General features: G+C 35.2%; 1 protein-coding gene across 1 annotated transcript in view; it reads left to right on the forward strand.

Annotated features, from left to right (window-relative positions):
- Positions 1-23,398, forward strand: part of GSTCD (glutathione S-transferase C-terminal domain containing) — a 136,646-nt gene that overhangs the window by 24,756 nt on the left and 88,492 nt on the right. Inside the window, exon 5 of the mRNA XM_090266369.1 lies at positions 1,305-1,398. Coding sequence (XP_090122495.1) covers positions 1,305-1,398 — 94 coding nt within the window. The remainder of the gene's footprint in view (positions 1-1,304; positions 1,399-23,398) is intronic.

The following is a 23,398-nucleotide window of genomic DNA, read 5'->3' on the forward strand; positions in this document are numbered from 1 at the left end:
AGACCTAGAGAGCTAGCTATATCTCTACCCCAACCAAAAGAATTTTTATACTATTTCCTTTGGGACAGGAACCCAGCTAGTGTTCAAAAGGAAAACATCTCATGAACTAACTGATATAAACAGGTTAATGATAGAATTCTCAGGGATTTTTCTTTTGAATAGGATATTACCAGAGATTTTTAAAAAATACCCTTTGTGACAGCATGGATGGACCTGCAGAACATTATGCTAAGTGAAATAAGCCAGTCAGAGAAAGACAAGTACCATATGATTTCACTCATATGTGGAATCTAATGAACAAACTGAAATAACAAGGAAACTGGGGACAGACTCACAGATAGAGAGCAGGATGACAGCTGGAGGGAGGCGGGAGGTTTAGGAAGTGGAGAGTTTGAGCAAAAAGGAAAAAGAACTCATGGAAGCGGACAACAGTGTGGTGATTGCTGAGGGAGGGGGGTATAAGAAGACTAAATGGTAATGGGAAAAAATACAAAAAGATTAAATATTTTAAAAAGTATTGCTCATAAGCAAAAAAAAAAATTACAATAAACAAAAACGAAAACAAAAGTACATGAACCATGAATATTTATTCTGTGGGCTGCAGACCCAGAATTTGATGGAAGGAATCTGGGAATCCATGTGTATGCCATGCCACTGTCTGTCAATCAAATAAATAAATGTACAACTTTTAACGTGGGAAATAAGCCTGAGAATTTTTTGATAAATTGAAAAATGGTCCTTATTGTTGAAAATGTTGGCAACTGTTTTTGGTTAAACCAAAGGAATCCCTTTCTGGAGACATTGCTGCCACTCATAAAAGATTGATACGGATGATATTTTGGGGGTGTATGTTGAAGTGAGGCTTTTTGATTTTGTAAAATATAGCTCCTAGGTTGTGGCAGTTTTCATATATGTAAACACAAATATTGCTGGATATATGCAAAGTCACTATTATATCATCTCTTTGCAGATTGTTTTTTATAAAATTTTATCCTCAGGTGACTTTTCTCTTTGACACCTGATATATTTCTAGGTAGCTCATTACTTCTATGTATTTTCAGGTAATAATTTTTAAATACTGCATCATTACTTTTTATTATCTGCATATTAAAAATAATAAGAAAGTAACTGCTGTCAAAAAACTCAATGTTACATTTACATAACCAACTATTTTGAGGAAACTTAATGATTGTTGATATTTTAGGTTCCTACTTGCTAGTATAGGAAATAGAAATTAGGCCTTGCAGAACATAATAGAATTTTATTAATTCATTAATTTGTAAAGGGCCTATTTCCATTTCTAGGAAAAAGGCATTGAAGTGATGTTTTCTCCTCATCCTTGCCCTACATGGACCCTTGACTGGAACAGTCTTCCTGCAGCAGTGAGCCCAAAGGAAGGTGAGTTTTTTTCTTTTCACCTTTAAATTTTACTCATAATCTATAGTCATTTCAGATACATCTTCTAATTCTCTAATTCTCTTTTCTTGCTATATCTAAAATTCTGATTATTCTATACATTGAGTTTTCATTTTATTTTTTATTATAAAAACTTCACATGTACACATCACTCAGAGTTAATATTTCTTACATTTATCCAACATTTGTTTCATTTATTGATTTTTTCTTCGCTGAAATATTTTGAAGGCAATCCCAAGGAGCATGTTGCTATAGTACACACAGCTAAAAAATATTTACATGTAAAATAATCACCATGTAATTATCACATATAATAAAAATTAACAAAAATTCCTTGATCATCTAATAACTAGTCCATAATTATTTTCCCCAATTGTTTAAAATATTATTAGAAAAAATATATAATTATAGTTAGGTTTTTAGTTGAATATATTTTTCATTGCTGAAAATTATATTTGGTTTGTTTTTGGTAATGTTTTCCTTGCTCGTGTTTTAGTTTCTTCTTTTTATATTTTTACACAGTTGTTTTATAGTATGTACAAGGGGGAACTCCCCAAAAACTGGAAATTATTTATAAAAAATTGTGTATTTATTTTTACCTATTTAAACTTTAGACACCTTCAAAGTACCTTCCAGTTGATACAATACACCTATAGAGACTCTTCTCCACTACTCAAAACAGTTTTTGAACTTGTCGATTTTGATACCTTTTAGTGCTCTGCCATTTTTTTGTTTCACCTCTTGCACATTGACAAAATGTTTCCCTTTGAGGACTTTTTTCATCCAGGAAAACAAAAAGGTTGCTCAGGGTGAAATCAGGTGAATTGGTGGGGTTGGGGGTCAGGAGTCATGCTGTTCTTAGTCAGAAACTGTTGAACACTCAGTACGGTGTGGGCAGGTGCACTGGTTAATCACCCATCATGAAATGGGCACACACGTTGAGTCTTCAAAAAAAAAATCCTCTGAAGCCAAACACAGCCTCTCACAACAATGCCAGTTGGTACACGGATACAGATGGGTTGCTAGAACACTCAACTAGAGGAGAAAACCTATACTATAATGGGCCCACACTCCAGAAGATAATCCTGGGTTTTGGGGGGGTCCCCTCTCATATTTGCGATTTGAAACAGCTGATGTCATCTCTAATTCTGCTATTTGTTATTTCTGTTGACTTTACTCCTGGTTTCTTATTTTCCTATTAGTTTTGTAATTTTAAATTGTGAATTCATTTTAGGTTACGTAAATCTGTTGGAGTTTATTTGGTCTTTGTGGGTTAAGAGCAAATTCTCATAGAAATTATTTATAATTGCTTTGCTGGACATCTTAAGGCATTAGAATTTAAGACCACTTAGCATTAATTTTTCAGCTAAAGATTCCTTCAGCCATTTGTATCAGGAGCTGAGGTTTAAATGAACAGTTTACCTATCATTTTCCTTTGCTGTTGAGTAGATTTTTTGAAAATACATCTTTTCATAGGGAATATAGATTTTCAAGGTTTCTGTTTTCATGTAGTGATCTTAGTTCCAATTCTCGCCATGCTGGGTAGGAATCAAGGGCTAGCCTCTCTTCTTTGTCTTACTGTAAAAGCCTGGATTCCTATTATTAGCAAATACCCTCCAGGCAGCTATAGTATCAGTTCAAGATTATTGCACTGCTTTTCAGTTCCTTAACCCCTTTTTAAGGCCTTATGGATTTTTCTTACTGTCAAAAAAATCCAGTCAGACATGTAAAGGAGGACTGTTGAAATTTAAATGTCATTTTAGGTATTTTTATGTGGGGAACTTTTTTATAGCTCAGTGTTCTGTCTTTAATTGTTGATGTATTCTTTAGTTTTATACTAACCCAAATATAACTTCATTTTTAAATGTCTGCAATCATTAGATTTTTTTTTCATATTCTCTTCTGTGACACTTCCTAGTATTGCCTGTATCTCATTGATCAGTTCTGTTCTCTCAATCAAGGAAGTATTTTAGAATCTTCTAGAATGGAAAAAGATTATGTTGGACAGTTAAAAACTCTGCATCAAAGATCTTATATAAAATAAAATTCATTTTTTGTGTTTTTTAAATATATGGAAAATATTAACTAATGATCTAATGTTTTAATTATAAATATTCCTGACATTTTGAAAAATTTTAATGTTTGGAAACATTTTGAAAAGTTTAACTATTCTATTTGTAATTAGATTGTACATACTCTTTAATTATAGTATAGATTTTGAACAGATTAAACCTATAGTTTACTATATCTTGCTACATAAAATTCAGCTTTTTATTAATATTTATCAAGAAATAAAAATAAAGTTGTATAAGCACCCATGTTTTGCTTATGCATGATTAATTTACTATGAGGTCAAAATAACATTTTTTACTTCTTTATATGAGCAATCAATTAACAACTCAGAAATCTGACATTGTTTTACGGGTTAGAGGTACATATCTAATTGGGTTCATGGAATTAATAACTTATTATATTCTTATAAATGGATCACCTTGTTTACATAAATATTATGACAAAGGTGAAGTTATTACAGAAGAGACACATGGTATACTCACTTTTCATTTACCGTTTCTTAAAAAATTTATAGTCTTGTTAAACTAAGCCAGAATTGTGGCATTTTGATTTTCTGTTTTCAGTTCTGGCAATTTCAATATCACATGGTAATAAAATTTTTGTGAGATGAAATTATTGTGTTTAGGGGTGTGGAAGTCACCATGAAAGTCATGATTTGTGTTCTGTTACTTTCTTTTACCCACAGTTGAATTGTAGTAAGGTATTTTTAGCACTTGGTTCATTTGGATATTGCAAAGACTGACTCCTGTTGAATTCACTGAGTTTCATCAAGATTGTAAAAACTCATTTTCTTTACTCACAAAGGCTATATTAATACTCATTATGGAGTCTAATATATTTTCTAAGCTTGTCTAATTTTCTATCCTCTGCTCTTATCATTTCTCTCTCTGCACCGTACTTACCACTTCCTGAACTGTTTTCCTTGTACAACCTATATTTACTATCTCCATACTTTCACTTTTGCTTTTCGTCCAGCTTTGAATATTCTTCTTTTTCCTCTCCATCCTTTTGAAATTATATTCATCTCTTAAGGATCACTCAAACACTGCTTGCTTCATTAAGCCTTCTTCAGGACTATGAAGTCAGCTTGCCTGAGTTTAAAACCTGGACTATTTGGCTACATAAACTATACATAGATTCTCAACCTGTCTATACCTCGATTGCCTCATCAGTAGAACGGCGATAATACTGCCTATCATTATGAGTTTGCTGGTATAGTCAACGAATTAATACAGAGGGGGACTTGAGTAGTTTTACAGTTGTGAGTTCGCAAAACATAGAGTTTTTTCTTGTATTATTATTATTTTTCCCCACCCTGTATTTAAAGCATTTAGAACAGTACTTAGTTAATAGGAAATGTTAAATAATACTTATACAGTAGTCAGAATTTATTACTCCCTTTCAACATTCCCTTAGTACTCTCTTATACTTCATTTTTGGTACAGTATGCTTCTCTTACACTGTAATTACTTATACACATGTTTTCCTTTTCTAGTAGACTGTGAACTCTTTGAACACAGGATTTATGTATATAGTACTCAATACATTTTTGTTAATTTGAACTGAGAGTACAGATCTTTTTTTAATCTTCCCAAATTTCTGTTTTAAACAGAAGCAACTTTTAAAATTCTTTGTCGCATGTAGATTTAAAAGGCTAAAATAATTGAGATTATTATATATCTGTGTCTATTTGTAAATATTGAACAGCATGAGTTTATACTTACACCTGTAATTCTGTTCTAATACCATACGATTCTTCCTAGATTTTTGAATTCAATATTTGTATTAACCTTTTCCATCAGTAAAAATCATAGCTCCCAACATCACCTATGTATTTGCTTATTTGTTGAGTCCTACAATATATGAACAATAATTTCAATTGCTATATTCAGAATTGCTGTATTTTCTCTATGGAAAAACACAACTACTAAGTTGAATGCCAGACTGCAGTGATTTTAATGTTTGAATTAAAGATATATGTATAGTCATGGTTCTTATGTAGATAGCTGTGATCAGATGGTTCTATATAGGATAAATCATAAAAAGCAAGGCACAAAAGGTTTAAGTTAATATTAATCATGTCCACAGATAGAAAATCTTCAACAAACAGTCTCCTACTGCATTGAGAAAATCCAGGCAATTGTATACTCTTCTATTTGTCCTCAAATTACAGTGATTTCCTACTCTAATGAACTAGAGTAAATAATGTGTGAGCCTGACGTTTCCCCTTTGCTACGTTCACTGGCAACTGTTTTTGCCCTGTGACATTTTGCCCTCTGAGTATGAAGGTGGGAATGGATATAGTCTTTTGCCTTAAGACCTCCAATAGAGCCACTCATTTAATGCAATATTTCCTTATGGTCCTCTCTGTTCTCTGGTAGTTTTTAAGTGGCTGGTTCTCATGTTAAGAGTTGCTTGTAGCCCAGAATAATCATGTTAGTCATATGGGAGGGAGCAGTGTCAGCAGATGACCTCAGAGAAAATAAAGGAGACATTAAGATAGATGCTTAGATGTTGTTTCAGTCATAATCTGTTTTATTCTTGTATTCAAAGTCCCACCGTTTTAGACATGTGGCCTAATTAGATATAATCAAGGCCTTGGTTTTGCTTTTGAGCTACATGAGAGCCCCATCTTCCTAGGGAGACTGATATGGAGGTAGTGCATAAAAACCTTAAACATCACCACATATTTATCCTCAACCACTGCCATCCAGTTTAGAGCATATACTTATTAGTTGAGATAAAAAGTAACATGTTTAATCGCACAGTTTTACTAGAAGGAGGTTGTAGGGTGTCTCCTTTCTAGAGGGCTTTAAACCCAGTAGGTTTTATTTGCTTGTGGTAGACATGTATGAGTAATTGGAATAAGAATTACCAACTGGTGGAGGAGACTTCCGGCCAAGATGGAGGCTTAGACGGACACGCTAGGTCTCCCTCAACAACTATAGAGGAATACAACTACTTCAAAACAAAGGATAACTAGAAATTCCAGAAAATAAAACTACACGGAAGCCCAACATATGAAGTTATAAACCAGCGGTGCCATTTGGGCAGGTAAGAGTTAAAGAGGGCAAAGCTGTTTGCGGAGCGGCGGGCGGGGCGGCGAAAAATCCCGGAGGCAGTCAAGCCCCTGGCCTGCGCGACTCCGGCGCTGGGGAGCAGCCGCAGCATCGCCTTGAACAGTGAGGCCCAGGGGGGCGGGAGGACGGATCCCGGTCTCCTAGCTGAATAACTGTGTGAATCCATCTTGGACCCCCGCCCCCAAAGAAAGCACCACAGGGCTGCGAAATAGGTCGCGGACAGGCAGGCGCCGGCCGGTCGCTGACTTGTGACGCGTACACAGGCACTGCCCCCGACAGCCAGCCCAGGAAAACAAAACGCATCTGTCAAAATGTGGCAGACAAATATAGAGATCCCGGTGGCACAACTCACCAGACAGCAGATAGAGAACCTGACAGATGAACAGATAAGAAACCTGTCAGAGGCTCAGTTCTGGGCCATTGTTATCAGGTGGCTTACAGAATTCACAAAAGAGCAGGAAAAAGATATGAAAGAAGCGAAAAACTTTCATAATGAAAGGAACAAAACCACATACGAGACAGATGGTGAGGAATCCAGAGTTCATTTCAACAAACTGGAATATGGAGAAGGAACAAGCAGTCAACCAATGCAGCGAGAGGAAATAGGAAGCAACAATGAGAGGATCAGAAACCTCTGGGACAGCTATAAAAGGCCCAACATAAGAATCATTGGTTTGCCAGAGAATGAGGAAGATGAACTAGAACTTGAAAAATTGAGTGAAAATATAATAAAGGAGAACTTCCCAGACTTGGGGAAGGGAATAGACATGCAGGTCCAGGAAGCAAGGAGAGTTCCCAAGAGACTGGACCCAGGGAGAACCACTCCAAGACACATTATAATCAAAATGTCAAAAATTAAGGATAAAGAGAGAATCTTAAAAGCAAGAGAGAAGAAAAGAATTATGTACAAAGGGGTCCCAATTAGACTATCAGCTGACTTCTCAAGGGAAACACTACAGGCAAGAAGGAACTGGCAAGAAATATTCAAAGTAATGAAAATCCAAAACCTACAACCACGAATACTCTATCCAGCGAAATTGTCATTCAGAATAGAAGGACAGAGAAAGTGTTTCCAGGACAAAATAAAACTGAAAGAGTTCATTAGATCCAAACCACTGTTATATGAGATGTTAAAGGGACTGGTTTAAAAAACAGAAGCTAGGGAGATGAAACAAAGGCAAACGAAACAGGCAACGAGAGTGGAAAAGGAACTGTGGGTAAGGGAAGCATAGTGGGGGGAGGTCAACAGGGAGGGGGAGTGAGGAGAGGGAGGGAGATGATATAGGAATTGGGGATCATGGTAGGAGGGAATGGAATAGATGGAGAGAGACTGGGAGGAACTGTATGCACAACTAATGGACATAATCTAAAAGGGGGGGACAACTGGAGGGAGGGGGGCCACCGGGTGGAGGGGAGCAGAGGGAAGGGAAATTGGCACAAATGTAATATTTTAATCAATAAAACACATTAAATCTGAAAAAAAAAAAAAAGAATTACCAACTGGTATGTTCTAATATCTTTTATATAAATCACTGATTGAATTTATGATTACAAGGGAATGTATAATTTTTCAATTCTAGTGGCATATTATACTCTCTTAGTAGCAAGATATTTTCTTTTTATCAACTTTTAAAAGTTTATCCTGATCAGAACTATTTATGCAAAAAATCCAGTTTTTCTCTACTTGTCTTCTGTATAATATTTGGAGTTGAAAAGAATTAATTGATCCTTGGCATTAGGAAAAAGTAGAAAACAAGATAGTGATACATGGTATAAAAATTGGCCTCAATGTGAAGTCTGTGCCCTCACCCCCACACTTTTGTTGTATGCTTCGGTAGACCAACAGGATCACCTTCATTTCTCCTTCCAGCAGAAGTAATTTGGGTAAGCAAGGGAAGAATGTGGTCAAGGTCTTTGGAGTAAGTTGGATCTAAGGTGGGCAGTGGGAAGGACTAACCTCAGCCTTTTCCCCATGAGTGATTTCTTAACAGTCTTCTTACCAACCCTTGGGGACATGGTAAATAGCATTATTTATGCTATTTTTTCCATAAGGCTAGGGATGCTAAAAGTTCACCATAACAAGAATTGTCTCACCCACAATAGAAATAGTGCTCTCCTTCGGGGAACCTAAAAACATAAAAGCTTGTTTTAGGGATAGGCGGGGGGGTGTAAGGATGCTTCATTTTCCTAAACCATCGCTTTTCAAAGTAGGACATCCATCAGAATCATTTGGAAGGCTTGTCAAAACAGATTGCTGTGCCCAACCCCAGATTTCTCATGTAGTCTGCGATGGGGCCCTAAAATGTGCATTTCTAAGAAGTATCCAGCTAATGCTGCTTCTGTTGCTTTGGGAACCAAAGAATGTGAAGTATTACCCTAGGTGACTGACGTAGTGCATGATTTGGCTGTTTTGATTTCAGACTTTGCCACAAAAATAAGATGAATAACAAGATTGAAGTTCTCTAAATTTTTTTTTACAACCTAAAAAAAATAGTTTTTTGCTTTTGGCATGAAGTACATCAAATAGTAGATCTCATGCATACCTTTGAACCATTTGGTAACAATAAAAACTACTTCAAGCTAATTATGCTAGCAAACATGAATGGAAGCAGAAGTATCCTGATAATATAAATACAAATAACTCTCAAGAAATCTTTTTTTCTGAAATACAAGTCTCAGATTCTAATTCTTTCTAGTTTATCGCACTAGACAAGACTGAAAAATTACATACTTCTTACTTTTAAAAAGTGGCTCTCTGGTGAGAAATGTAAGAATATAATCTCCCCAACATTTTTGTGTGTTTGTTTCTATTGAATCCTTTTAGATTACAAACTGTTATATTTTGAACATTTTGGCAAAATGCTAAAAGCACACAAAGACAATGAGGTCAAAAGTTTCTCTATTTTTCACTTTTCTGGGGGAAAAATTTAAACATAAATGTTTTTCATTTCTCTAAGTTATACTTAGCTGTGTAATCCAAAACTTGACCATATTTGACTCAAAACTGCACTATTTTTCCCTCTTTCCAGGGTGAGATTCTCATCAAGCATTTTTGTGCTTTACTAAAAAGTAACAAATCTTTTATTTAAACTGCATGTAATTTGAAGCTGAAAGCCTCTAAAAAGTATTGTATATAGACAGAATTTATATTAAATGGTTTAAACTATAAGAACTTAACAAAGAACAAATTTGTTATAGGCTTGGTGGGACTCTTTGATTCAGTGCCAAAACACATAAACACAGAGATAGATAGATAGATAGATAGATAGATAGATAGATAGATAGATAGATAGATAGACAGATAGATAGATAGATTATATTATTATATTATGTATATGAATGATATAGAGCAGGCCATATATTAAATTCATTTCCTTTTCTAGTAGAAAGTTAGAGAAGTCAGTGAGATGAACAGTAGAAAGAATTGAAATTGGAAGAGAAGTGGATAAAATTTTAGTAGGCTAATTCTTCTAATTACTATAGTATTAGAAATTCCTTACATAAAAATGTTAGTCTTTTATAAAACACTAACTAATCATTCTTGGAAATCAAGAGAGTACTGCTGGTAAGAATATCTTTATGTAAGTTTTAGTGAGTAATCATTGGGTGAATTTGTTAATTAAAGAAAGTAATGCACTATGTTGTGATCTTTATTGTAGAGGAAGGTAACATAACGAGGTAAGCAGCTACTAGAAAGGTATTTTTCTTTTCCTTTTTTAATTAAATGTATTGGGGTGATGTTAGTAACATTACATAAGTTTCAAGTGTACAGTTCTATAATACATCATCTGTACATTGCTTTGCTTGCCACCCAAAGTTTAGTCTTTCTCCATCACCAGAAATTTGACACCCTTTACCCTCTTTGAAGTCTCCCCAACCACCTTTCCTCTCTGGTAACCACCCATCTGTTGTCTGTATTTTCATTTTTCAGTATTACTTTATTCATGTGAAATTTTTAAAGGTTTAAAATGTCTTCATATGAAATGTTAAATGTTTAAAAAAGAACCATAATGCACAATTTTATTTTAACTGTATAGAAATAATACTTGATTTTTATTTATTTGTAAGCCTTTTTAAAATGTAAACCTTAGACCTTTTTAATCTTTTAAAATTTCAGATGAAGTAGCACTTAAATAACTTAATCAAATTCTCCTCAAATTTATAGGTTTAATAGAGTATCAAAATCTCAACAAGATATTTTTATAGATATAGACAAGTTTATTCTAAATTTTATGTGTAAAAATAATTTTAGGAAGAATAATTTAGCATCACTCTACTCAATGTTAAGTCTTACTGTACACTTACAGTAAAAAAAAGAATCCAGTTAGAAAATGGGCAAAAGACATGAACAACATTATACCAAAGAAGATACCATCAGCACATATGCACAAGAAAAAAAATTTCTACTTCTTAACTATCAGGGAAACATAAATTAAGCTACAATGAGACATACTATTCACCTAGTAGTCTGGCTAAAATAAAAAAGTAACAGCACCAAATATTGACAAGACTGTTGAGAAACTGAATCACTGATAGAGTGCTGATAAAAATATAAAATAGTGTTCTCTTACAAAACTACACATACAGTTACCAGAAGACTCAGCCATTGCACAGTTGGGCATTTATCCCAGAGAAGTGAATACTTACATTCATATTAAAACCTGCACATAAAAGTTCATAGAAACTTTATTCTTTTTTATTTATTTATTTATTTTTTTATTTTTGGTTTTTCAATTACAGTTGTCCCCTTTTCCCCCAATTTCTCTCAGAAACTTTATTCTTAATAGCCCCAAACTAGAAACAAGCCAATGTCTTTTAGGGGTGAATAATTAAACAAATTATGATGTGTCCATGCTGTAGAATACTACTCAGCGATAAAAAATTTTTAAAAAGGACTATTGATACTTGTAATAATTTGGATAGATCTCAAGGGCATTATAATTAATGAAAAAAGCTGTCTTAAAAGGTTACCTATACTATATGGTTGCATTTATTTAACATTCTGAAAATGGTAAAACCAGAGAGATGGAGAAAAGATTAATGGTTGGCAGGGAATAAGAATGGGCATAGCAGGGTGTTACTGTAATTCTAATTGTATAGAAACAATATACCTTATGATTATGAGGCAAAAAAAACTGGTGAAACTAAGCGAGGTCTGTTCACAGTGTTATTGTAACGATAGTTATCTGGTCTGGTTTTGATATTGTACTACAGTTATATAAAGATGTCACCATCAGAGAAGCTAGACAAAGGTTTCACCGGACTCTACATACTATTTTTGCAACTTTCTGTGAGTTTATAATTATTTCAAAATAAAACGTTTAAAAATACAATTTAAGTAGAAATATTGGAAAAGATCAAGAAAATAAAGAATATTGAAAGTTTTCTCAGCTCTTTTAAAAAATATTTATCAGAAAGCTGGAAATCATTTACAAATCAAATGGTAGTTTGATCCAAGGTAAGAACCACAAAGATACCTTAATATTTTTTCTTTGTAAAGAATAGCAATGCAATGCTAACATACAGAGATAAACATTTACTTTCACTTTTAATAGTCCATTTCACAGGTTGTTATTCTCAAACTCCCAGAGAAATTAAGAAAGTCAAATTGACATAACATATTTTGAGTTTCTTTATATCAACATTGTTTCAAAATAGGGATTCGTATGGTCTAAGTACAGTATTAATCCCAGCTGATTGTTCGCACTGGGGTTCCTGTCCTGCAGCAGAAAACCTCACAACTCCTTGATAATGTCCCGGTGTTATACATATGGGTGGGCAGAGGTAGGTTTACAGCTATGAGTCTGTGAAACAGACTTTATTCTTGCATTCTTATTTATTCAGCATTGTATTATTTTCCATACAAACAGCTGTAAACCTCCTTTTGCGCACCCTGTATGTTGTGGTGATGTGGGTGTTGTGTTCACGAGAAGTAGGAAAAGTTCTTTCACGCTGAAAGCTGAGCAGCGCCCAACTTCAATTATATATTTACCCGTCCAAGCACTGAAAAGTGCAATGAGTATTTTGCTCTGTCAAAACGGTTGAGTGAATAAGTTTATTTTGAATTTTAAGTCAGTTCAGGTGTGGAAATGACACAGTTGTATAACATTGTACTGCTAACTAAATTGTCTGGAACCCACTTTGCTGTAGAAAAAAACCTAAAAAAGAATAACAAAACTAAATTCAAATTTAATTTCTTCAAAGCCATTAAGACTGAAATAAGTGCAGGACCCATGTCTACCATAGAGGCAGCGTTTTGATTTTTTTTTTTTTTTTTTTTTTGCTATGAGAAGCATTGGTAAAATGGTCTCGCAGCTTTGGTGCCTTAAACCCACTTAGCATTAGGCTGACTCGGTTTCTTATCTTTTTTTAATTTTTTTTCTTTCTTTCTGTTTTTAAGCCATGGGACCAAATTGTCTTCTTAGAAAAATACAATGCCTTTATATATAGTATATGTACTTTAAGTATACTTAACTCTGGTATGTGACTGAAGAAAAAAAGTTAAGCCTTTTTTTTCTCTTGGCGTTAGATTTGTGGTAATGCTTCCCAGTATTATGTTATGCTTTGCTCTACCCTCTGGGGTTAGACTTCAAGAACTGTATTTATAGACCATGCTTCTAAGTACTCTGCAAGCAGAGCTCGTGATGACTGATTACCAAGAAAGGTTTTAATGGCTAGTTTATCTCGGTGTATTACATAAAATATTCTAAGAGTATTGCTTTTTAAAACAAAATAGAAGTATTTGACATGAGAATTAGCTACATGATTATACAAATTTGAAGTTTATTTAGGGTATAATAATTATTTGGAAGTTTTCTGTCTCTATACAAATGAAAAACTGAGACATCATTGAACAATCAAGGAGACTTGGGTCTATTCCTGACTCGTTTATCATATCACTAAGCAAGTTTGAAAGTTACCATGGTTTAGTTTTAGGAATATTTTGAATTTACTGATAAGACACCTCAAATCTTTCATTTAAGAGTGAATTTAAGTATTAGTATGTTTCAGAGATTGAATAGCTTCAAACGGATGAAATAGGATTTATGTAACAAAACACTTATTTTTGAAAAATTGTACTAGGCAAGGGTTCTAATTTCCTCAATTTATATTAAAATGTAGTTAGAGTGAGACCATTTTAATTCAGCAAGACCTTTCTAGTGAACGGATCTAGTACTTCTATGTTTCTAGTAGTACCCAAGTTCTCGCAGGACTGGAGATTTGTATCCAGTTCAAGATAAGACTTTTCCTAAGAATTTCTTTCTTTTTTTTTTTTTTTTGTTGAGTTTTTCCGATGATTCCAGTGATCACAGATAATGTATACCATAATGACAGGGTTTGATGGTTTAGAATGAGGCAGCTGTGGATGAAAATTCAGAGATTTTATGTCAATTATTAATAGTTGAATTTTCAATAAGTACCCATTTTAAATGGAACAAACCTTACTGTTCGTGTCATCCAGAAGCAGTGAGGAATGGGAAAGAGTGTTTGCTCTAAAACAAAGATATCTGCAGTAAGGTATTTAGTTCCAGGCTTTAACATCATTTCTAATGAAGACAAATGGACAAACACCCCAAAACATTTGCAGCTATTTGCAGAGTTATATAGAAACTATGTATAACTGCTCTGAAAGCCCTGTTTATAATTCATGAAAAACCAGCCTTGTATTAATTCCATTTTGTACATTTGCAAAGAAGTGTTTCCTCATATAATTTAGCTCCTGCATTGCCTTTCCACACTACTTTTCAACATTTCACACTAAGTAACTTAGTTTTTAGGCTTAAAAATGCTTTTTCAAAATTTTTTAATTAATTAATTTTTTATTTATTGATTTTAGAGAGAGAAAGTGAGGAAGGAAGGGAGAGAGAGAGAGGGAGAGGGAGAAACATCGATTTGTTGTTGCACTTATGTATGCATTCATTGGTTGCTTCTTGAATGTGTCCTGACCAGGATCAAAGCTACAACCTTGGCGTATCAGGATGATGCTCTAACCAACTGAGCTACTCCTCCAGGGCTAAGCTTAACAACTCTTGATATTGCTAAATTTTCATGAGTTTTTTTTTAAATTAAAAGTGTTCATAATTACATTTAAGAGACAGGGAAAGCTAATGATGTAGATCGTTATTTTTCTGCTAATGGAAACTAATTAATATTCTTCATTAAATTTAAATTGACATTCTCCATGCTATTCTACACATTTATGATTAAAATGAGTGTGACTACACAGTGAACTGTTTTATTCAGTGCTTTGAACCAGATTCAGCACCCAAGCCCATTCATTATTTTTATTTAATTAGGCCTAGTTCCCATTGGAGAACCACCTGAAGCAAGGAAATTTCCCTATTAGTACACAATTACAATAGCTCACAGGTTCTACAACAATACGGTTGTTCACAATTGAATCATCTTAAGAATTAAAAAAAAAAAATTACCCTTAACCATGGGACAAAAGCATAGTTATGAATAGAAAACTGTCGTTATTTAAATTGCTGAAGTATACACTATTAGTAATCACTAGCATAATGTTTCTAAATGTGAATTTTACTACTTATTTGTGGGAAATTATTCAATTAGTTTTTATGTTGAATCCAGTGATTACATTAGAAAGTTGACTGTATTCTATACACATAAGTATCAACTTATGTGCTTTCTAGGAAAAAAATGCCTAGAAATTTTGTATATGATTACATAGCAGATATTTTATAAAACTAAGGTAAGTTCAGTTCCCAGTACAACTTCTTATTTTAAAAACAAATTTGTCATATGATGGCTTTACTTACTTGGCTATTGCAATGAAAAAAAAGAAGTAGTCTTGTGGTGGTGTGTACATCTAAAAAACCAGACATCAAAACCAAACAAAAAAAACAAAAAAAACAACACAAGATTTGGAGGAGGTGGAGATTAGATAGGGCCATCCCCCTCTTTTTTGAGAACTCTATTGACTAGATAGTTCTATGGCTTTGGGGATTTTTTCCCACTTAATTTTATTTTTTTCCAGAAAAAGTAGGAAAGGAAAGAATTGCCAAAGGCAGCATTAAAAAGAAAATTACTTAGATAATTGTTTTCCAGTCATGCCTAGTATGTTCATCTTCATAGTTTACTATAAAATCAGGTAATTGTTGGATTAATCTATGACCTAACCAAAGAGATGTTTTGAAGTTAATTTTCTTTGTTTATAATATGTGCTTTGGGTAAGTTTCTGTCAAGTGACTAAATCTCATTAATAAATTTACACAGCTACTTTTCACTAGATACTAGACAGATTTTGTACAAGTTCTTGAATAAAACATAGGAACCAAAAAATAAAAATAAAAATAAATTAGTTCCTGACTTACACCTGATCAAAGTCTTTTAAAAGTGGTTTTATGAGTCAGATTCCCAGTAGGAAAAGTTGGCGCATTCAAATTGGGGTCATTTGAGCCCAGCCAGCCCTACCACGGCGACCTTCGGGCAGAAACTCGGGACGCTGCGGGCGGTGTCACTGGTAACCGCGCCCCGCAGAGGGAGGGCGAGCGTGCGGGGGAGAGAGGGGCTCCGCAGGTGGAGCGGGCGGGGGGCGGGCGGGCCGCGAGGTCCTAGCGCCGCGAAAAAAAAAAAATGGGGGTCATTTGAGGAGGATTTATATGTAAAGAGATTAATTACAAAGTTGTGGTCAGGGTGTCTTGAACCGTAAAGAGACAAGGCAGGAACTTGGGGTTGGTAGCCACAGAGCCGTTTCCATCTCTGGGCCTGGCTGGACTCGGAGAGGGAGAAGAAAAGTTCAGTACAGCAAGCTGCTTCGAGAGAGGTGGTAACCTTCAGAGAAGAGATGGAGGCAGTGTCAGGTGACTGGAGAGGGGAGAATGAGAGGAAAAATACCCTGCCCGCATTCTCCTTTACTTTACCCTCTCTCTGTCTATCCAATCTGCTGGGGCTTCTCACTGACCAAACCCTTCCAGATGCCAGAGGGCGAAGAAGCCTGGTGATGTAGCCATGCAGGTCAACTTCCTAGTCAGAGAGGTGGCAAACTAAAGTATAGGGCAAAATAATTGTGGGAATTAGAGATCATCTAGAATATGAAAATTTGTGGCTCATGGAGAGGTTAAGCAACATGTATTGTGTAAAATACAGTCAGGCACATTGTCTGTCAGTCGAGTCCAGAACTTCAGCTCTGCTATCATTATGTTTTGTCATTATGCCTCAGTCACCTGTACAGCACTGTGCAGATTTGGGGTGGGAAGCTACATTGGTTTGTATTGCTATTGTCTTAGCAAAGTTAATAAAATTTGAAATTTATTAACTTGGGGGGTGGGGTTTTCTCATACTAGAGGATATGTTTTGGAATTGTAGGTTGTCCCACAAAACTTATTTCAGACCATACTATAATTGCCTGAAAATTACATTCAATGCCTATACCTGTTACAGAAAATTGCTGGTTAATGTGGTTTTTCTTAAGTCCTAGAGTTGCTCTCTAACTATTGGTATTGGCTGAGGAGGCTTAAAATTTGGAACTCAAATGATTACAATTAAAAGCAGCATACATAACTCATACTAAGAATTTCCATTCTCAAGATGAAGTCTACCCTTCATTGTTGGAATATGGTTACTTTTAACATTTTCAGCTGTTTTCCTACCTTATTATTTTCACTATGCTGCTAACACCATCTGGTCTTACTATGCCAATTGTTCACTTGTGGACTGTACCTGTGTTCTACTAAAGATAAGGGTGGGACATTATGGAGCATCTCTTCAAATTCTGCTCACATTCTGGAGACTCTTGATCACAACACTTGCTCTGAACTCAAAAGTCTTGCTTGTGAACAGCAAATTTTGTGCATCTCATGCAAATGGTCTCCTTGCATTCTAGGTCTTTCTTCTTTCTCATATAGTTTCTGTTGTTAGCAATAATGACTAGACACTTTAAAATAGTTGTATTTATTTAGGTTATTGCTAAGGTCTTTTTATATTTCTACATTAAGGAGTAGGAATGATCAATGCAAATCAGGCTTTTCTGCTGCATCTGTGGCTGTAATACTTAATTGTAAATGCTGGATTGCACCCAAACTATTGCACGAAGAGGTACATTCCCTTGATTTTCTAATAGTGAAAGGCCTTTATTAAATTTGAATGCCTATACAATATGAAAGGCTCTGATTTTGAAAGAAAATTATTTCAACAAAAATGCAGCATTTTCTTTTAGAAAGCAATAAACTAATTAATAAAAGCATAGTCTAGCTTTAAATAATTTTATTGAATCTTAAACATTTTTCAATACATATTTTTATCAATGTGCTAGAACTTGGCATTTAATGCCAAACCATATTAAAGAATTCACCTACTTCATATAGTTAGTGTTTACTTTTGAAAAAAATTAATTGAAAAAACTTGATTCAATACAACCATCCCAATATAGCTGCTCATTTTTTAAAATCCTCACCTGAGATATAATTATTTATTTGAGAGAGAGAGAGAGAGAAGGAGAGAGAGAGAATTGATGTTGAGAGAAACATTGATTGGTTGCCTCCCATATGAAGCCCAACTGGGATCAAACCCGCAGCCTAGATATGTGCCTTGACCTGGAATCTTCAGCCACAATCTAATGGTGTGCAGGACAGTGCTTCAGCCATCTGAGCAGCCCAGCCAGGGCTAACTGCTCATTTTAAATAATTTCATAATATTTCACCAAGGATATTTAATATATTTTGCTTAATCATCTGTAGTTGAATATAAAGTTGCTCTCAACTATTGTTATGGAACAGCAAGTTGGGGCCCCACTGCCCCTGCCACCCTCTAGGCAAAATTCCAGAGGCAAAGGTTTGGTGATAAAGGAAAGGAGCCTTTATTCAAAAGCAGTCACTTAAGCCTATCAAGTCACAGCTTTAATTATTTAAGCCTATCAGTTAAGGCTATACACCTGGGTTCTCCTAGCTTTTGCCCTGTTAGTTTTTGTAGGGTTAGTTTACAAATTAAAACAATATAATACACAAAAGCTACACAATTCTGGAAGAATGGCAGGCTTCTGCCTGAGAGCCTGTTCCCTCTAGAACACCCAAAGAATAAATCTGCCACCCTCTGCCAGGCCAGCCAGATCCTAGGCTGTGCCGGGAGTTCCTTCCCATACAAAATACTGCCTGTTGGGAAGTGCAGGCAGCTGCAACACCATCATGCAGGCATCCTCAAGGAAGAAGAGCCTGAGAGACAGCCAGAGCCAGAGCCAGAGCCAGAGCCTGAGAGACAGCTCAGGAGCCAGCAAAGCTTGTGAGCCAAAGAGCCAGCCCTCTTTTTATTTCCATTGGCTGTGGATACATTCAGCTTCTCAGCCAATCCCATCCTAGACTGCTTTCCATTGCCTCAGCAAACTCCTCCTATGGCCCCTCCTACTTCTCCCCAGTGGTCTTAATCAGATCTCTCTGTATCCCTATCACAGTACAGATAACACTGCAAAGAAAAATATGCTGCTCATAGCTTTTCCTGTACTTTGAATTATTTTCCAGAAGTGAAATGAGTAGGGTCAAATGATGTGAACATTTTTGTTGCTTATGATACATATAGCTACTTTAATTTCCGAAGGAGTTTTAACTAGTTTATTTTACCCTCAGGAAATTTTAGGGGCTCCTGCTTCACTCCCACCTTCACTGGCATTAGTTCATCGAAATTGTTGGTAATTTTTACTGGCTAATAAGGATAACTTGTTTTATTTTTTATTATTTTATTATAGCAGGATGGAATATTTGCATTTATTTTGCTTATTTCTGTTTCTTGTCAATTTGAATGAGCTTCTTGATAAAATAGGTATGTTATGTTATGTTATGTTTATTTGCTAAAAATGTTTTTCTTAGGATATTTTGTTAACATGTTTTTCTTAAAGCTGAGAAATTCTATAGGTTCCATTTTGTATGTAGAAAACTGTAGCAGAAGTGTGAAGTTTCTATAGGTTCTTAAAAGGATGACAGTCTCAGACAGGCTGAACAATAATAACATAGAGCCTATAAGCTCTAGAAGTTGGCTAACAATGGTAAGATCAGAAATCTGAGATTATTTTTAAGCTGCATGTATTTTATTTTATTAATTTCCTATTTGTTCTACTTTATTTAGCAAAGTCTTTTTAAAATACCAGCCTGTCTCCATTGTGCTAACGGGAGGCCAAGAAAGATGTATTGAAAGAAAGTAACACACCCCAAGTAGAGGATACTTGATCAGGTTGTCTCTTACTCCTGGAGGGTTAAGTGTTAGTAACTGGTTTTAGTTTCATGAAAGAAGGAGATTCCCTTAACAGATGCTATCTCTCCTCCCCAATCCCCTTCCCTAACAGACTGAGCTTCTTGAGGGCATAGAGCTCTTATTTATACCTGGCTGAGTGACCAGCACAAAGTGGGCATGAATGAATACTTGAATGAAATAATGAATGAACTGCAGGATGAAAACAGCGTGAGAGGCAATGGGAGATGAAAATATAATACTGAAACTGACCACTGACTGTCCTAGAGGAAAAAAATAAATTAAGAACTATCTCTAAGGTCTTATGCTTTAAAGTTTATTAAAAATAGTAACAATATCTGCAAACAGCTATATGGAGTTATAACTCAAGTGGCCTTATTACAGTGAGACTTGTTTTTTCAATGGAATAGTTAAGTGAAATGCAATGCATTGATTCTTCAAAGCCAGTGTTTTGAGATAGCTCAGTCTTATGTTTGTGTCCCAGAACAACAGAGCATTATAGATTTTCTTCATCCTCCTCTGCAGGCCATCTTATTGGGTCTGTGAAGCTGTGTGGAGACAGGAGACCTATGTGTTCTCTGCTTTCATAGTATGAAGAAGACAGGTTCAGAAAGCTGGAATGCAACCTAGTAATTTGGTCAGTTAGTAGTCCAAGCATTCTGCTAAGATTTGAAAAAAAAAAAAAGCGGAGGTGGGGGTTGGTGAGGACAAGAATTCAGGTACAAAATGCAGTGAATTCTAAGGCTGTAAGGGCTGCGTCAAGACATTATTGGTCCTAACATTGATCTTGGAGAATCTCTTTCAGCAGTAGGGCTTCCTATTAGAAGCCAATAAGAGGAGATATCCCCAATAAATCTATATTATTTTGGAATAGATGCCTTCTAGAGCATTCTTTTTTTTAAAAGGGTAATTAAAAGCTATAATTTTTAATCCCTTATTTTCTGAGACTTTGATCTAACCAGCTAGGTTTTGACAACTATACTACATTTTAGGAACATAATTTCTGTGATTTCAGAGATTACTGAATTGGAAAGACTGAAGTAGTAGGTATTGTAAAAGGCCAGAAACGAAAGGGATTGAATTTTGGTTGGGAAAGGTGTCAGGCAAGTACTGAATTTGGCCTTGAACTGAGTAAACTTTAGATTAAAAGAAAGAGTGGGAAGTATTTTATTGAGAGGGAACAGCATTAATAACTAGAGAGAATGGGTATGGAAAGGGAAGTTAAGATGGAATAAAATAGTTTTATGAAGTAGTGCCAGTTGTGGATGGATTGGTAAAGTGGTATCAGCTCTTTGATACCACTTTAAGGTCATAATTTTGTTTGTTTTTTTAAATAATAAAGACTAATTTTTGTGGCATTTTGTGGGGTCGGGGACTGGGTTGCTATTTTGTTTAGATTTAAAAACATTTCCAATAGTTTCAGAAATCTTCATAGGGACAAATAGCAACTAACAATTTTATATATCACTTTATACGTTTATATGTTATCCTATAAATAAACTTCCTGGAGAGAACATCAGTACTGATAAAATGTATTGGACGTTGGTGATGTTCTAGAGTATGAGTACCAGAGACCAGTGACTTGTCAATTAAAAAACAACAACAGCAAGAACAGAAAAGTTCATCTTTCCTTGAGAGAAGGCTATAGCGAATTTACTGTACTTATTATATTTATTGAATATAAAGCTGTTTGTCTGGCTTTTTGATTCAGCAAACCTTTCTTTGGCCCTGCATATTGCCTTTCACCTGAAGGCTACAGCATTTTTATGGACTCCTCTTTAACCACCGTTTCTTTCAAGATACAATAAAAGCCTGGTATTTTTGTGCAGGTGGCTGCTGCCTGGCTTGTTCTGCCATTTGTTTTTTGGAGTGTAGCAATGTGGGTGTTTATCATGGAAAAAAACTTGACCAAAAGCACATAGAAAGAATTCCACCTGTTACTTTGTTTTGTTTTGTTTTTGTATGTTTTATTGTTATGCTGTTACAGTTATCCCAATTTCTTTTGCCTTTGCTCCCCTCTACCTAGCAACCCCCTCCCTCCACTTAGTCCACCTCCATGGGTCATGCATAAAGCTCTTCTTAACATACCCCTGTCCATTCCCCGCCCTCCTACTATGCTTCTTAATTCCTGCACCATTTCCCTCCCTCTCGCTCCTTCTCCCCCGCAGCTGACCTCTCCCACCTATTACTTTTTAAGGGTTCATTAGCCTCTTTGTGTGCTTTTAATGTAAGTCACCTATCTGCATCTGTGTGCTTTCAGTTACATCTGCCTGAATTTGAAAATTCTATTTCTGGAGTTGCTCTCTACTTGCAATTACTGACAGACCTCATTTACTCATATCAAGGAGGGACTGGGTAATGCTGAGCCCTCCCAGCCCCCTCTCCCCAAGGGAGAAAATTCCTCAGAGGTTCTAAGTAAGTCAGCAACACATTCTTTTGCTTCTGTGTCAGATTGGAAGTGTCTTCAGACCCTGCCAGGTTTCAGGTGTTTTCCCAAAGGAATTTTTCATGTGGCAAATATTCAGTCCTCTCCTGAATAATTTGTATCACCTAATAAATGATGCAGATTGGGACTGTCAGAGCTGTGGTGGGCACCTGAATGAAGAGCACAATGTGAGTGGGTGGCACATAGTGGCAATAGGGTATATATTTTGGCTGTCAGCCTGAAATCCTACATGAATATTTTCTGACTCACTTTTCCCCCACCTGCTTTTTTAGGATATTCTGAGAACTTACTTATTCCAAGCCAAACCACAGTTTATTTGGAGTTAGTTGATTTTTCTAGATCAATTAACACATCTGATTTAAAAGTGATAAACACTGAAAGAGATTGAAAGTGATTTCGGAGTGAGTGGGTCCAAGTAGATGCAGTTTTGCTCCTAACCTAGCTAATCTATTACTTCAAAGAGTGTAGTAGCAGGTGCTGAAATTTTTCCAAACAGCAGTTTGGTCATGTTTCGTAGGATATGCTTAGTGCATTGTGAAATTGACATTTCAGAACTGCAGGTTGCCATTTACATGACCAGTTTCTATTAATGACATTTTTGCTATTTTTACTTACAGACCCACATAGCTTTTTAAAAATTCTCAGTTCTAAATTGATTCTTGCCTTTATTTCAGATAAGGTTGTTTGAGTTTGCCTGAATTCTTGAGGGTAATATCTATTGAGCAATGTCTTCCATTTCACTCTTTCCTGCATGTTTCTAAGTAAAAAGAAATATTAGATTTAGAAGGTCAGTTAGGGAATTCAGCTGTTTGCAGTTAAGAACAAGCTGAATGCATCCAAGACAAGAGTAATCTGTCTTATTAAAAATATATATTCTGGGTAAAAACTTCCAGTAGTAAAATAAGTCATGGGGGTTTAATGTACAGCATGGTGGCTATAGTTAATAATACTGTATTGCATATTTGAAAATTTCTAAAAGAGTAGATGTTAAAAGTTCTTACCACAAGATGTTAACTAGATTTATTGTGGGGATCATTTTGCAATATATACAAATATTAAATCATTGTATACCTAAAGTTAATATATTGTTGTATATCAATTATACCTCAATAAAATATCTATGGATATCTATATAGATCTATACATATCTGTTCTAAAGTGAGTTTAAGAATAACTATCTGTTAAA

This window comes from Furipterus horrens, unplaced genomic scaffold, assembly GCF_987537825.1.
Source record: "Furipterus horrens unplaced genomic scaffold, mFurHor1.1.pri manual_scaffold_2, whole genome shotgun sequence".
NCBI classification, from domain to species: domain Eukaryota; kingdom Metazoa; phylum Chordata; class Mammalia; order Chiroptera; family Furipteridae; genus Furipterus; species Furipterus horrens.